The sequence below is a fragment of the Manacus vitellinus genome, unplaced genomic scaffold (assembly GCF_001715985.3).
Source record: "Manacus vitellinus isolate BGI_N305 unplaced genomic scaffold, ASM171598v3 scaffold_29_pilon, whole genome shotgun sequence".
In the NCBI taxonomy this organism is placed as follows: domain Eukaryota; kingdom Metazoa; phylum Chordata; class Aves; order Passeriformes; family Pipridae; genus Manacus; species Manacus vitellinus.
In genome coordinates, this window is record NW_021940207.1 from 618,170 (window position 1) to 632,665 (window position 14,496).

Consider the following 14,496-nt stretch of genomic DNA (forward strand, 5'->3'; position numbering starts at 1 on the left):
CAGATTTTCTCTGCTTCCGAGGCTCCAGTTCAGAATGTCCTTTTTGTTTGGAAAGTCATCTATGCTGCATAAGCATATGCTCTTCTGGAGCCCTCAAGTAATGAAAGAGGGAGAGAGCACACTGGTAAAAAAAAAAAAAAATGTGCAAATGTAAGTATCGGGCTCAACTTGTCCCCACCTTTTCACAGTTAGAGTTGAAAGTCAGTCCGTGGTTCAGCCTGGGGCTATTGCAGAGCTTGTGATGTCTTCTCAAGGGGAAAGCAAACGGAAACAGAGCCTTTCCTGTACCTTCTGGCTCCCATCCTGCCAGATGCTGAGCACTCCCAACCCCTCCTGAAGCCAGACAGCTCTCAGCTGGCTTTCAATAACAGCTGAAAGTAAATGACCCTCCTCCACAGCAACAAATTCCACCCTGAACTATACTCCTTTATCAGTGTGTTAAAGCATATTCATGTAGTTGCACTCGATGCTAGGCTAAAATCAACTCAGTCATGCATAGTCCAGCCGTGAGCAGTAGCAATACCAAACACAAGGCTGTACAATAGTAAGAGCAAGATGATTTATTATATAATGAAGAAGAAAAAAAAAATCATTTTAATCAAGTATTCCCTCACAAGGGTCAGTACAATATAAAGAAAATACGGAAAAATGTACAAAACAACAAAACAACCTGACAAGAAGGCTCCAGATGAAACATGCACTTGCAAATGGTGTTGCTGTACAGATGCAGAAGGAAATTAAATCAAGTAATTTTTCCCCTGCAAAACACAGACTGATTTTATTTTTAAAAATCCACAGTCCTGCCCTTACCTGCAGATATTTCAGGTAAAAAGACAGTTCTACTTGTGATACGTTTTTAAAAGGAGAGATCCCAGAACTACTGTTTGACTACATTAATTTCAAAGTGGATTTTATTTTCCCTTCCAACTTTATGCAGGTGGTAAAGAAGCCAGCCTAGCTCAAAATAAGAGAAGCTTAGCCACTAACTTCAAAGAAACTGTATTTCTCCGTTTTCTGTTATCCTTTGGCAACTGTGGCATTTGTTTTTCCATAACTAGCAGCAGATGTCCATCTCATCCAGAGCATCCTTGTACACGTGGTTGTAAATTTTTTTTTAAAAAGCACAAAACAAAAAACACATAAAAGAGAAAACATCAGCAGTATGAAATTCCTGAAGGTTTTCAAGGCTTGCTCCTACTCAACTAAAGTCAACATACTTGAAACTATTTTAAAGGGAGCAAAACCAAATCCTTGAAGAACCAGCTATTCAGTCCTCAAAAAGCAAAACCTTGAGAGTGTTGTAATCCAAATACAGGAGTAAAAGACAAATTTTAGCAATGTACCTTGCCTGGCCCTGGCCAACATAGTATCTTTGGCTCAGGTATCTCATTTACTCCTGACCCGGGCAAGATTCCCAGTGGTTACAGTGAGAGCATCATTTAAGTAATGTAGCAAAAGGACATCATGCATCAATAAGCTAAAATATGAATTCATGCTTATGGCAATAGCTTTCCCTTCTAATGCCCTATAATGGGCATCCAGGAAAGGAAAAAAGACAAGCAGCTTTACAGAAAAAAATCTGCATTTTGTTACACTGATGACCATCCTAAGCAACTCCACAGAAGTTTTTATTGTTCTTTTCAATGTACATGAAGAAAGAAAAAGTCAAAACTAGACCAGTGTTAGGCAAGATTTTAACACATTTACTCATTAGTGCAGAATGCAAAATGACAGCTAATGCTTAATACAAACAAAACAGTATCACTTTCATACTCCTCACAAATTCATGGATTCCACATGGTTTACTTCCTTGCCTTAAAAGAAATGCTTAAATGAAGCATGAACTTAATGTCTCTAAAAATATTATTCCAAGTTAGTAAAGGAACCATTGGAGGAAAAAGAAATTAGAAATGGACATTTAGTAACAAGTTGCAAGGAAATCCCCATTTTGTTTAGCATAAAAAAAAACAAAGTTCCACTGGTTGGATTTGGTTCAGGGTTTTTTTGGGTTTGGGGTGGGTTTTCCTGTATAGGTTTGGTGGGGTTTTTTTGCATCAAGGGAAAGAAAACAATACTTATATGGGAGAAAAACATTTTCACAAATATAATAAATAATTGCTCCAATCCAAAAGCAAAGTGCAATGTAGAATTTTCCTACTTAAACAAAAACAACCTATCAGCATAATGCCTTAAATATTAACAAATCAGTTAGTGGTCAGTACAGTAAAATAAATATGAACACATTGATTTACATTTTGTTTCTAGCAGCAAAGGTCATTAACCTACTGGCCAATGTGACAGCTTCACAGAAGTCCTGTTTCTTGGGTTTGGTACTTTGTCTAACATGAGAAAAAGATTAATTGTGTCTGCAAAATGGTACTTCAGCTGTACAGTGTTCTCCCCAGCCCATCTATTTCAAAGAGGCTTTGCCCAGGATGTGTTTTCAATCTGTGTTTTGAACGCTAATTTGGAGAACAGCTTTCACAAAAAGAAACAAAATCAGGACCCACTCAGTTTCTCCTACCAACAAGTGTGAGTTTGGATTGTCCTGAACCCTAATAACAACAGTGAGGGGGGGTGTTTTCTCTTTGCAGTCAACAACTCCCTATGCTGAAGGGAGAGTGGGAAGATCACAAGCTGTGTAGCAATGCTGAAGAGGGAGAAGGAAGCCTCGGTCACTTGTAGGAAGAACCACAACAGAGCACTGGGCAAAGTGTGCCCCAGCTGCTTCTACCAGCAAGACATCTTTCCTCCTACACAGGAAACCTGTCCTGCTCTTGTCACTTGAGTCCCACTGTCTGCTTTATACCTGCTGTGTAACCCACCACTTTGAAATTCCCAGGATGAGCACACTGCTGTGATCCCTTTAACAAAACAAAGCAGACTCTGTTCAGGGCAGACTGAAGCCATACCTCAAAACCAGACTAAGCCCCATGCAGAGAGGAACCTGCAAGAACAGCCCCTTGCACCTCCCTCATACACCCTCCCAAAAGCACCAGCAAACACCAGCTGGAGCAAACCAAGTTCTGACACCTCCAGCAGTCACTGGAAATGCCAAACGAGAAGCAGATGGCTGGGCTGGAGGCAGAAGCAGCAACCAAAGCTAAGTGGTGAACAGCTGACTTTTGGGATACATGAAAGCAAGTGAAAATGTCTCCTCATCCCAAGCAATAAAGCCACGCAGCACCAGTACTTACAGCTCCTATTTCACAAAGTGGTGCTTTTCTGCTACTAACTGCAGCCTGTGGAAAACGCCACACTTTAACTTACAGCCAAAGGGATGTTTAATCATAATGCAGGGATCACTCTGGTGGAGTACATCGTGGTGAGGCTCATGTAACTCCCTCTGTCCCTCTGCACAGTGGGGTCACACTGGCAAACCAAGGGACAGAGCATAAAGAGAAAATCAGAGCCCTCTTGTGACTGCAAACAAGGAGGGCGAAAGGCTGATGAGAGATTTTGGCAAGAGGAATGTTCTTCAAGGCTACACAGAGGGTGAGGCAGGGGCAGGAAATCACAGAAGAAACAGACTTACAGGCTGTCAGAACTGCTCAGTGAGTGCTTTACAACCTGGGCACCTGTCCCCCTACCTCCTAACGTGCTCCAGTCACAAACCCCATTTAACTGAGTTTTGCACAAAGGAGGAGAGGGAATCCCACTCATGAGGACATCCATTGCTCGGCCTGTATCTGCAGAGCAAGGATTGGCATGGAATGATCTAGGGGGGTGGTTTTGGCTGGTGTGCAAGAGCTCACCTTGCCCGGATTTAGGAAGGCTGCATTAAGGTTGTATGGCTGCCTGATGCTCAGGTAGCTAAAGAAAACAGTACTCAGCTTCTGAGGAGCAGCCAAGTGCAACAAATCATTTGAAGGATGAATAAAAACTGTCTGGATTTTTTTGTTAGTTTACTCATTTTTCATTTTTTAAGGCAAGTAGAAAGTCCTTCTGGAATGCAAGAGGCATGATCAGAATGGCAAAAAAAAAAAAAAAAGGAGGTGGGGGAGTTACTTTAAACATTATGCACCAGGTACAAGTTATTCCTGGTAAAATGTTACTGAAACCAATGGAGCTGCATTTAATTCAGTGCACTGCCTGAAGAGAGGTGAGACATGAGCTATAATGCTTTCTGGACCCTCTCTCTGCACCTGCCACTGAAGTCAGTGAAGCTACACCAGGGCACAGCTGCAGCAGCACAGTGGGGAATCAGGTCCAGCAAAGGCCACCTGCCACTGGAGCCAATGTTTTAAAAAAAAACGAACTGGATTCCATTCACAGCTCCTCACATCTATCTAAACAAGCAGAAGAATAAACGCCCTACTTCTGCTCTTTATCCCTTTTCTACTTTTGCTAAGGAATATCAAAACAAACACCCACCCTTTGAGTTTGTCTACACCTAAAAAGTTGCTTAACAAGTTTCATGAATACTTCTGTGTGAACCAAAAAGCTGTTACTCAAACAATCATCACCTCTGACATCTAAATCCTACCTAACTTTGGATTTTTGATGGTCCTTAAAACAGCAAGGTCACATCAAGGAATGGAATTAAAACCCATTCTGAAATGGAAAAAGAAAGAGGGGGGGAACAAAATCATCCAGTATTGGTAGCTCTAGTTCAAATGAGCATTTCAGCTTTGCTCTATAACACCCATTGGGCTTTATCCAGGGAATGGCATGGAAGTGGGATACACCAATATCTGCTACCCATGGTCCAGGCAGCCCTGCTCTCACAGAGCAAGAGCTGCAGGCCAGAAACTAACACTTGCTCTCTTCTACATCACTATGCAAAGACAATACAGCTGACAGTTCCTTCCAATCTATTCTCAACCCTACTCAGTCTAAGGCAGAATCAGAGCAAAGCACATCTCACCTGAGCAGGTTTGCTTTCCAATTCACTTAATTAACCACTGAGATCCCCAGAGACTCTCTTCAGGGAGATGAGCTACACCCATGGTGCATTAAGGTGTCCAGGCAACAACACTGAGAATCGTTTTTCACTCCTAACTGGTAGAAGAGAGTATTTCCGAATGGGGCTAATCAGCTGAAATCAATGTCAGATGTTCAGAACGAAATCTGCATTGCAGAGGAAGCAGTAAGAGGCAAGACCCTCCAAGGAGTAGAGGTATGCACAGCCTTTCTACGAGGATGTGGAAAGAACCTACTCTGGGCTGTAACGGGGGCCAGAAGCAGCAATGTGCGGACAAGTACACCACCTAATTCACACATTCACAGGCCCTACTCCTGCCCCTCTTTTACAAGCTGCCCAGAGATTCAGTCTGCTGTAGGGAGGCATTCTGGAGCACTGCTCTGTGGTGTGCAAAGAGGGGAGCAGGCTTTGCACATGGTCTACCCATGTGGTTGAACCACAGAAGTTCCCAGCACTTCTTGGGCTTTGCATATTCATGCAGAAGGCTGAGGAGAAGACCAAGTCCTCCCCGCCACTCAACACAACGAAGAGCCTTAGGTAATTAGCAAACAAACATCAAAAAACACTTCATGTCCTGCACAGCGTCATCCTGCCGACTATGATAGAAAAAAAATCTAACCATACCATTAAGTTTGCAGGTGTTACATGTATAGCTCGAGAGCATACTCCTATCAAATGGAGCACAAAGCAGGGCATGTGGCAAACAGCAGGCGAGAGACAAGCTGCTCTAGTTGCAAACTACGACCGGGGGTGGCGCGTCATTGTACATAGCCCAGGTTCTCCATCTCGCTCCTGTACCGCTGCTCGGACACTTTGCTTTTATGCTGTTTGCTCTCCAAGTGCTGCCTGAACTCCATCTCCTCGCTGGCGCCGGCGTTGCACATGGAGCAGTAGAACTGGCCACTGGGCGTGACACACATGGCCAGGTCCCGAGGAATCCTCTGGCGCGAGCGGGGGTTGAAGTAGGGACCTGAGGAGTCAACGGAAAAGCCTCTTTTATCTGTCAGAAATAAAAGCTTGAGGCGGCACAGTGAAAATTTCTAAGCCCACTGAATGATTAAAAAGCAGAGAGAGATTTGCTTCTCTAACTGTGTAGAGTCTGAATCTTAAGTTCCCACAACTTCTCCGCTGATATCCAGATTTACTGGGGTGCAGCACACAGGGCAGCAGCACTTGACAGAATTTTATAAAGTAGCAGAGTGGGCTTAGTGCCCCAGTCTTACTGCAAATCCATAGGTCTTTGAAAATTAGGAGTCTTACAATTTAAGTAATGAATCAGTTCTTATTTTTCCTTAACCATCCAATTCCAGAACCAGAACAGTCTTTTGATTAGAATAAGTTGCCTCAGTTTAAAAGTTACAAAATTATATTGAACAGGACTTTAAAAGCTTTATCTTTTCCACATGACACTGGTTAGAATGACATGATTAAACCAAGCTTCACTGGGAATCAGGGTTTCAGTTAATGCGTGCACATAAAACAACTTAAAATGAAAAAGAGAAATAGATGCTGTGCTCTTTAAATCATAGTAAAGAGGCAAAGTTAGTGTCTAACACCTGAGGAAGGACTCTACGCTAGAACAGATGGTCTTAGAGGGAGGCTAACATGCTCTCTCATTCTGGTCATGGGAGTGCAAGTACAGGTTGATGTGCCACAGTAGGAGTCAAAGCACCTGGCCACCTGCCAAGAAAATAAAGCAGGAAAATTGTCACCACTTAGAGCAGCCTTAGAGATAGGCAGATGGTAAATTAAGTTACAAACTGAGAAACAGAACTAACAAGCAGGCTGACAAAACAAAGCAACTTTAGCAGCTGGGAAAAAAAAACATGCATTCATGAAGGATCAGCAGAGCTTGGACCAGCTCCTTTCACAACCTGTCTCTGATAAAACAGACCTCAGAAACAGAACACAAACAAGTCTGTTTATTATTTGTTACTATTCCAACTATAGAACAGATGCAAGCTCCAAGTTACCTGTGTTGTTCTGAACTGTATACATATTTCTTCTGTTCTGCATCATCTTATATTCATTCCCTTCTTTCCTTGCCCTTCGCTTGCCCAGCTCTGACGCATCCCTGAAGATTAAACAAATATGAGCAGCTGCAATTCAGAGCTTTCTGAGGAAAAGACTGCCAGAGACACTGCCACATGCTTTCAGCCTGAGCATGAAGTTGAACAATACCTACGAGAATGAGTTATTCTGTGCTTCTGCAAGGCGCAGCCTTTTGGCGTGATTTTTCCCTTGGTAGTGAGCCTGTGCCACGGCCGGAGAGCTAAACGAGGCGTCACAGAGCTTGCAGTAATCATTCTCTGTAGCCAAGATCACTCGGCCACCTGGCTTACTGGATCCCATCTAGCAGCAAAGGGAGAGACAGCATGTGAAACACAGGAAGGTTAAATTGTTGGAATATTTCAAGCACAGGGACTGAGACCGGTATCGTCTTCATCAGACAGCAAGAGAGCTGGAATTAAAGCATGTGGATTAGGACATTCTCGAGTTCTCTCTGAAGTGTTCTTACAAAAACTTCATTTTTCCTGCCTCAGCCTCCAGGACAAGCTGCCAATTCGTAGAGATCTGGGCAAATCTCTGGCCTCAGATGGAGAGGAAAACAATCTGAACAAACACCCTGTACCTCTGCAGTAGCCATAGAGACTTGTTTACATCACAGCAGTGATTTAACTCCTCTACTTCTGACTGCTGGGAGCTGATGTATAGTGACTTTCACACTGGAGGAGACCCAGTGCTCTCTATTTACAGTGGACCTAATCTCTCCACAGTATCCTGTCTTTACACAGCTCCCTGGCCACAGCAAGAAGAAAAAACCAATAGCAAAGCTGCCAAACCTCTGATCCTTACCCTTCAAGTAGGAGGATCCAGGTTTCAAAGGATAGACGCAGCCTCACATGAGTAGCTCCTGCCATATGAAGGACACCTTGCCTGTTGAGTCAGACCAATACACTGATTGGGGCAGCAACTGCATCTCCTCAGCATGTAACATCCTGGGAAGAGTGTTTTGTAAACAGTGCAGCAGCAGTGATTCACTCAGCCGTGTCACTGCGGCACTTGACAAGTCGACTTTCTTTCACATCTCTTTCGATACTGCTCAAGCTTATAGACACTGTCTATTCTGACTTCTGTCTTACAATGTGAACCCTCACATGGCCACAGAGTGGTATTTTTATTGCCGTGAACCATCTTCTCCATCAAAGAAAGCACCATCAGATACTCTGGAAGGTATAGCAGCCAAGTCCCAGTATTCTGGACTGGACCCCACTGATCCCAGTGCAGATCTGTGAGCTGCAAAGCCAATTTACACGGGGCTGAGTCTCCCTCTGGCGGCTCCAGCAGCGTCTGGAACAATCTGCCACTTTGCAAATGCTCTTTGCTTCCCTACAGACAGAGACTTATGCTTTGGGAAGTGACAGGCACAGCCTCAAACCCCGCGGTCCAGCTGTGTTTCCCTGCACAGTCACATGCAAAAGCCAGGTTAGCTGCCACATCCCATGACAATCCCAAGGGACGAATTCTAGAAGAAAGAAAAAGCATCTCTTTTGCCTCTAATGTGCCCAAAACAGAATTAATCTGGATCACTGAGGGAACAATCCATTCACTCTACACACAGGAATGAGCACTTCAAAAGGAACAACAAAAGAGGAATTAGCTAACAGCCCTGGGCAATGGGTGTAGGAGCACCAAAGCACTTTTTCCATGTAGGCTTCCCCCACACAACAGAGGAATGACTGTGCAGAGCAGATGCCACACCCTCACATCCAAACCCAGTTCCAACAACGCTGTTTTATACCTGCCTTTAAACAACCATAATCAGCAGCACATCAGACTTACCTAGGAATCAAAGTATTTGCCAGGCAGAAATAGAACATTTGAAGTCCAATATTGTGCTGCAAGAGCAGATCAATATCTGCATCTTCAAAGGAAAGCAAACAGCTCACAACAGGCCACTTCCACCATCCTGTGCCATCACAAGGAAAATTCCCTCCCAGTTCCTGCAGTAATCCTCAAAGTCTGAGATCTAGTTATCCTTACTGGGGGTTAGGTGACAAGTGAGCAGTGTGATGTCAGTCCCCTTCCCATGCCTTACCTGGGTGGGAAGGGAGACAACCTGAGGTGGGGCAGGCTCAACTGCATTACTCATCCTGGCAGGTGCCGGACAGCTGTTGGCAGCATAGTAATTTCGGAGTTTCTTACTGTGGTTTTTACCCTGGAAAGAGAACTCAGATTAACCACTGTCCTAACAATAGTATCCTACACTGAATGAAAAATGATACAGAAACCAAAATGAGAAAGTGGCCATGAAGATGGCAGCTCAGGTCACTCAGAAAATAACAGCTCTGAACTTGAGAGATGCTGGCATCCCTCCCTTTCTCCAAAATGCTCATCACCTAGCATGACTCGGCCTCCTCTTCAACTGATTTTCTCAGTAAGGTTACAATTAGTTTCTCAATATGTTTCCATTTCACTTAAAACCACTATTCTGTATTTTAAACATGAAACATCAATGGCTTTGCAAGTTTTTGGATAAGCCTGAACACACACACACACACACACACACACACACACTCTTCTTCAGGAGATTGCAAACATGAGTTAAAACATGAGATTGAATGTAAAAAAACCCCCTGTTTCATATTTTATTTTCCCTTGGAAAACATGTATCATAGTTCTTTGTGTTTCTTGGTGTCCTGGAAACCTGGTAGAGCTATATGAGAATATGTATATGCACTGTGGATGCACAGTAAGGTATAAATGCAAGTTTGTAGTACAAATGCACACCTGTACCCTCATGGCAGAAATCAGACATTGTGAGTGTAACACTAATTCAACCTACCCCCAAACTAACAGGATACCACTTTTTCAGGGCCACCTGCAAATCTGAGATCTGTGTGTGGTATCCTGAGGATATGGAGAACCCTCTTTTGATTCATGGGTGGATAAGTCACTATTTCCACATCTCACACAAATACAGCACTAGGCAGAGAGGGTGCTAGTAAAATAGGGTACTGCAAGGCTGACATATTCGACCTCTCAGCAAGAAGCATATGCAGAGTTCCTACCCCATTTCAGGCAGCTCAACCGGATCAGCTCAAACAAAATGAATTTGGTCTGAGCTGCCCCAGCTGATGAGAGCACTTGCATAAATGGCCCCCCCAGATCAGTGGTGTGTGTAGCCTCAGAAAGCAGAAAGTGATAAACAGAAGGCAGCAGCCCCTCTCCTAATGGCACACCTGGATCCAGCAGAAAAAAAAAATCTGTCCAGGCCTCACAAAATCATGTCTGGAATCAAGTTCAATGTTACTGAATGTAGAGGTGAAATATAAGTCTCATAAAACAAAGGGAAAATCACAAGTGTCTGGTTTTTCACCCAAGCCATCTTGGTACCACTTCTCTGTCCCTGTGGACAAAGTTTTTGCAAAAAGCTCCAGTGATGATACCTTAAATGAAAGCACTGCAGCATGTCTGGACAACCAACAAATCCAAGCAGGGTGAGGATATGTCTAAAGAGCAGTTTCAGTCCATTAGATGATGCAAAGGTAGCTCCAGATAAGCCAACTCAAATGCTGCTACTGATGTGCAGCCACCCCAAGGCAGCACTGAAAACCCCCTCGAGAAGCTGAGTTAGTCCTTGTGCATTAGCCCACACTTCCCTCTGTGCTGCCACAGCAACGCTGCTGGCAGTGCTCACACTGGCACAGGATTGTCTACACAAGCTGCAGATGCAGCAGAGCCCCAAAAGCTGTGCCTCCTGCTGCTCTCCTTACCTGGTAATGAGCCTGGGCTTGCTGGGCCGAATTCAGGGTGACATTGCAAAGCTTACAGCACAGGGGCTTACATAGTTCCTCCAGCATAGGGTCCTGCTCCACCACCTTTGCAAGTTCTTCTTCTTGTGCGTGATGGAAGGAAGGCCCCAGTCCGAGAGACTTTGGTGGGGACAGTGGTGAGCTGGCTCTTGGCCTTGTAGCCACTGACATAGGAAGAGATGAAGGCTTCTCAGGATGAGGAAGAAGTGTTGATTGCTGTAGAAGAATCATTGGCCAGGAAGACTGTGGGCATGCTACTTCTGAAGGAGGAGGAGGGAGTTGTCTTCAGACCTAGACCAGAGAGACACAGATGCTGAAACAAGCAGCGCTAACAGGAACACTGACAATCCAGAGGCAACTTCTGTAACCACTGCCTCTACCTTGTGCCTTTTCACAACACCAAGCAGGGTAAGGTTAGTTTATAACCCTTTAACCCACAACTGGGGACAGATCAAAAGATATTGTGTAAGAAGTGGATCCCATGGCACCCTCCTGGACAGGTGGGAGATTCCTGACCACCCACAGTACCTGACTGACAGCACACCCCCCCACTGCTCCATGACCACAAGAAGTGGTGACATTCAACAAGCACAGCACATAAAGCTGTGTTAATGGGAAGGACACCACCACTAGCCACATCCTTTTTTTGGGAGCCTAAGGACAAACTCACACTACAAGACCTAAACAAATATTACAGTGTATTACTGCCATGATGACTTACAAAGAATCAAAATAGTTTGAAGCAGGCTTATTATATATAGGTAGATAGAAAACACATAAACATCTATCCCTCAAATACTCACAAAGACTTTCCAGAGGAGAGATACTCTACACGTAACTTTTCTCCAGTAACAAAAGAGAAAGAGTAGGAATCACCTGGAGCACATCTTGTACACAGTCAGCTCCCAAGGGCTCTCTTGAATGACCCTGAGCTATTTCTCACATTTCCTTTACTAACTACAACCAGTGTAGCATTTAAAGCTGCATCTTCTGCTACAAAATGCAGAACTTATCTCATATTAACCTTTATTCAATTATTTCTCAGTTAATTCAAGTTATTAGAACTAGCCCTACATTTCCAACAAGAGGTTCTGAGAGATTTATTTAATTAATGTTTATAATTAAATAAAGCCCGGACGAACATCCCTATAATAATGCAGAACACTCACATTATGAATCAAGGCACAGTTACTTTTGTTAATGTCTTATTAGCTTCTTATCATAACAAATCCTGTTCACTGCCACACTGGGATCAAGAGCAGCATTATCTTGGCCTTTGCAGATCACTTCCAGCTAGGGCTGCATTGGCAGCAACCGTGTTTATCCTATGGGCTTTGTTCATTTGTTTAAGCAAATAATGAGACCCATCTGCATTTTAAACCAACACTTCTGGAAAATTAGTCACTTTTGAAAACAGAGTTCGAATTCAAAGGCATTTAGGAACCTGGAGAAGCAAATAGCATTTATCGGAGGTAACTTCCGGGATTTTCGATCTGCTAAAATTAGCTGGACACAAATACCTTCTGCACTAAAGCTATAGAAAATCCCAGTTGATACCTGCAATTTTAGGTACTGTATTATCTTTGAAAGTCTGCCCAGAGAGATCTATGTTCTATTAGGAAAAATAAAAGATCACAATAAAAAAAGATCAGTGGGACTAAAGCACTCAAGTGACAAAAACATTTCTGAAATGTTTACCTCAAACCCAGACTTACACTGATGCAAGACTAGGGGCAGTTCAGTTATTATTAGTAACTACAGGTAAGGAAAAAATTAAAAATAATAAATAGTAATAATAATTTTTTAAAAAGAGCAGCATGCACTGCCTTGGGGACAAGGTTTTAAGACAGTAATAGAGCCATGAGGAGTTTTCCTGTTTAGAATAGTCCTTTACCACCAAGGCTCTGTGAAATTCCAGGTTAACTATAACTAACATGATGTAACCATAAAAAACAAATCAAAACCGATATAATGAAAAATAGCTGGAATCCACCACAAAGAAGGAAGAAGGCACACAGGAATTGTGTGATGCAAATAATCCATCAGCAGTGTAAATTCTGGAGTGTTACCTAACTTCTCTCCCACTTTCAGCATATATGTTCCTGGTTAAACCAAACAGAAGAAACTTTTTTATCTTTAGTTTCCTCAACTAGTACTCTGTAGACTAATTAATTTCAGTGGGATTACAGATGGACTGAGTTCATATTCATGATGGTTAAATATATCATAACACAGGCTTATCAAGGCAGTTTAGATCAACTGTGCAAGCAGGTAAGCATGCCAGCTAATTTCAGAGTTTTATTACACCAGTATAATGGGCCTCTTACCTTAAAATGGGAGTAAAGTATAGCCAAATATTTTATAGAACAACATAAAGAGATGTACAGTAAATGGCAATCGAGATTCATCTGCTTAATTTTGCATGAGCTTTTGTTGCATCATGTCTTGCAACTGTCACAAATGGGATTTGTCATATACAAGACAGGACTCAGTGCTTACAGGGTCTGTACCCACAGGAGAAAGGATGTAATGTAATATTCTTAGAAAATCTTTAAGGTCATTTACTGTTCCTTAAAGTAAGCAGTAGTCTGAAGATAAAATTAAGGCTGCATGGACAATTTCAATATTAGAACTTCTTGACTTGGTATATGCGACTATCTTCTGACAGCGCTCTTTCATCACTGAAATTGCTCAAATTATGTTGATTTCCCTCTTTCTGATATTAAAAAAAAAAAAAAAATCGCTCAAATTCAGCTTAATTACATGTCCCTTTAATCCTCCTTCCACTGTTGGTTGTTACAGATACTCTGTCCAGGGAAAGGTAAAAGAACACTTTTAATGCCTCCTTTCCCTTCACATAAGAAGCTGCAAAATCTTTACACTAGGACACAGTAAAGGAATGAGAAATGTCCATCACCAAGGACTCCTAACAGCACAGCTCAAAGCAGGGTAAGGACCTGCAGTTCTCCAGGGTGAGCTGAGCAGACATTCTGCCTCAAGATAGCACCTCTCAGAGCTCAGCCATGCCTTCAACACACTGCATGGGCTGGAATACGCTTCCATTCCATGCCAGTTGTCCTTGGGTGGAGGCAAGGGCACACAGCCTGCCTCCCTCCTCTCAGGTTGGGGCATCCCAAGGGCAGCACTGAAGGAGGAGACCCAGACTTCATGCCCCGAGTACCACGGCCTGGTAGTGCCCAGGCACTGCTGGCAGCACAGAAATGGGGAGCAACCTCTGACAACAGCACAGTACTGGGAAACAAGCTGGTCTGGCCTCAAATCTGAGCACCGTTTGATGGGGAAGGCACAATGTGACCTTCCTTGGCCGTAGGTGTAAACCAAATAGAGAAATCTGTGTTCCCACCAGAATTAGTTTCTAAATGCAGTTGAGGCAACTAACAACAGTGGTGAAATCTACAGAAATGATGAACAAGCTGTGAGTTTCACTGTTTTATTTTCAAGACAAGGAAGTGCTTCTCAAAGAAAACAAAACATGGACATCACCTAAGGTAATTGTGCGAGAAAGTTTCCTCTGGCCACGAACTGGGCCTCCAGACCTTCATCCTGAAAGGCAGGTTGTTTTATAATGCTGCAGGAATTGAAGACAGCACCAAACAAACACGCATCATGCACAGCTCTACCATCTACATTGATGCGTGCCCTCCTCTACTGATCTACTGATAAGGGCACACATTCAGTAACCCAGAACCATCTCTTACGTCAATGGGGTATCAGAAACCACGGTGTAAATCCCGA

General features: G+C 43.3%; 1 protein-coding gene across 3 annotated transcripts in view; it reads right to left on the reverse strand.

Moving 5' to 3' along the window:
* Positions 1-535: 535 nt before the first annotated feature.
* ZMAT3 (zinc finger matrin-type 3) overlaps positions 536-14,496 on the reverse strand; it is a 15,678-nt gene continuing 1,717 nt past the window's right edge. The window contains exons 2-6 of one of the 3 annotated variants that reach the window (XM_018074997.3): positions 10,702-11,031; positions 9,024-9,143; positions 7,110-7,276; positions 6,898-6,998; positions 536-5,894 (exon numbers count right to left, since the gene is read on the reverse strand). In XM_018074997.3, coding sequence (XP_017930486.1) covers positions 5,683-5,894; positions 6,898-6,998; positions 7,110-7,276; positions 9,024-9,143; positions 10,702-10,971 — 870 coding nt within the window. In that variant the 5' untranslated portion in view covers positions 10,972-11,031 and the 3' untranslated portion in view covers positions 536-5,682. The other 2 variants (XM_008924446.4, XM_018074999.1) reach the window with 2 other exon arrangements.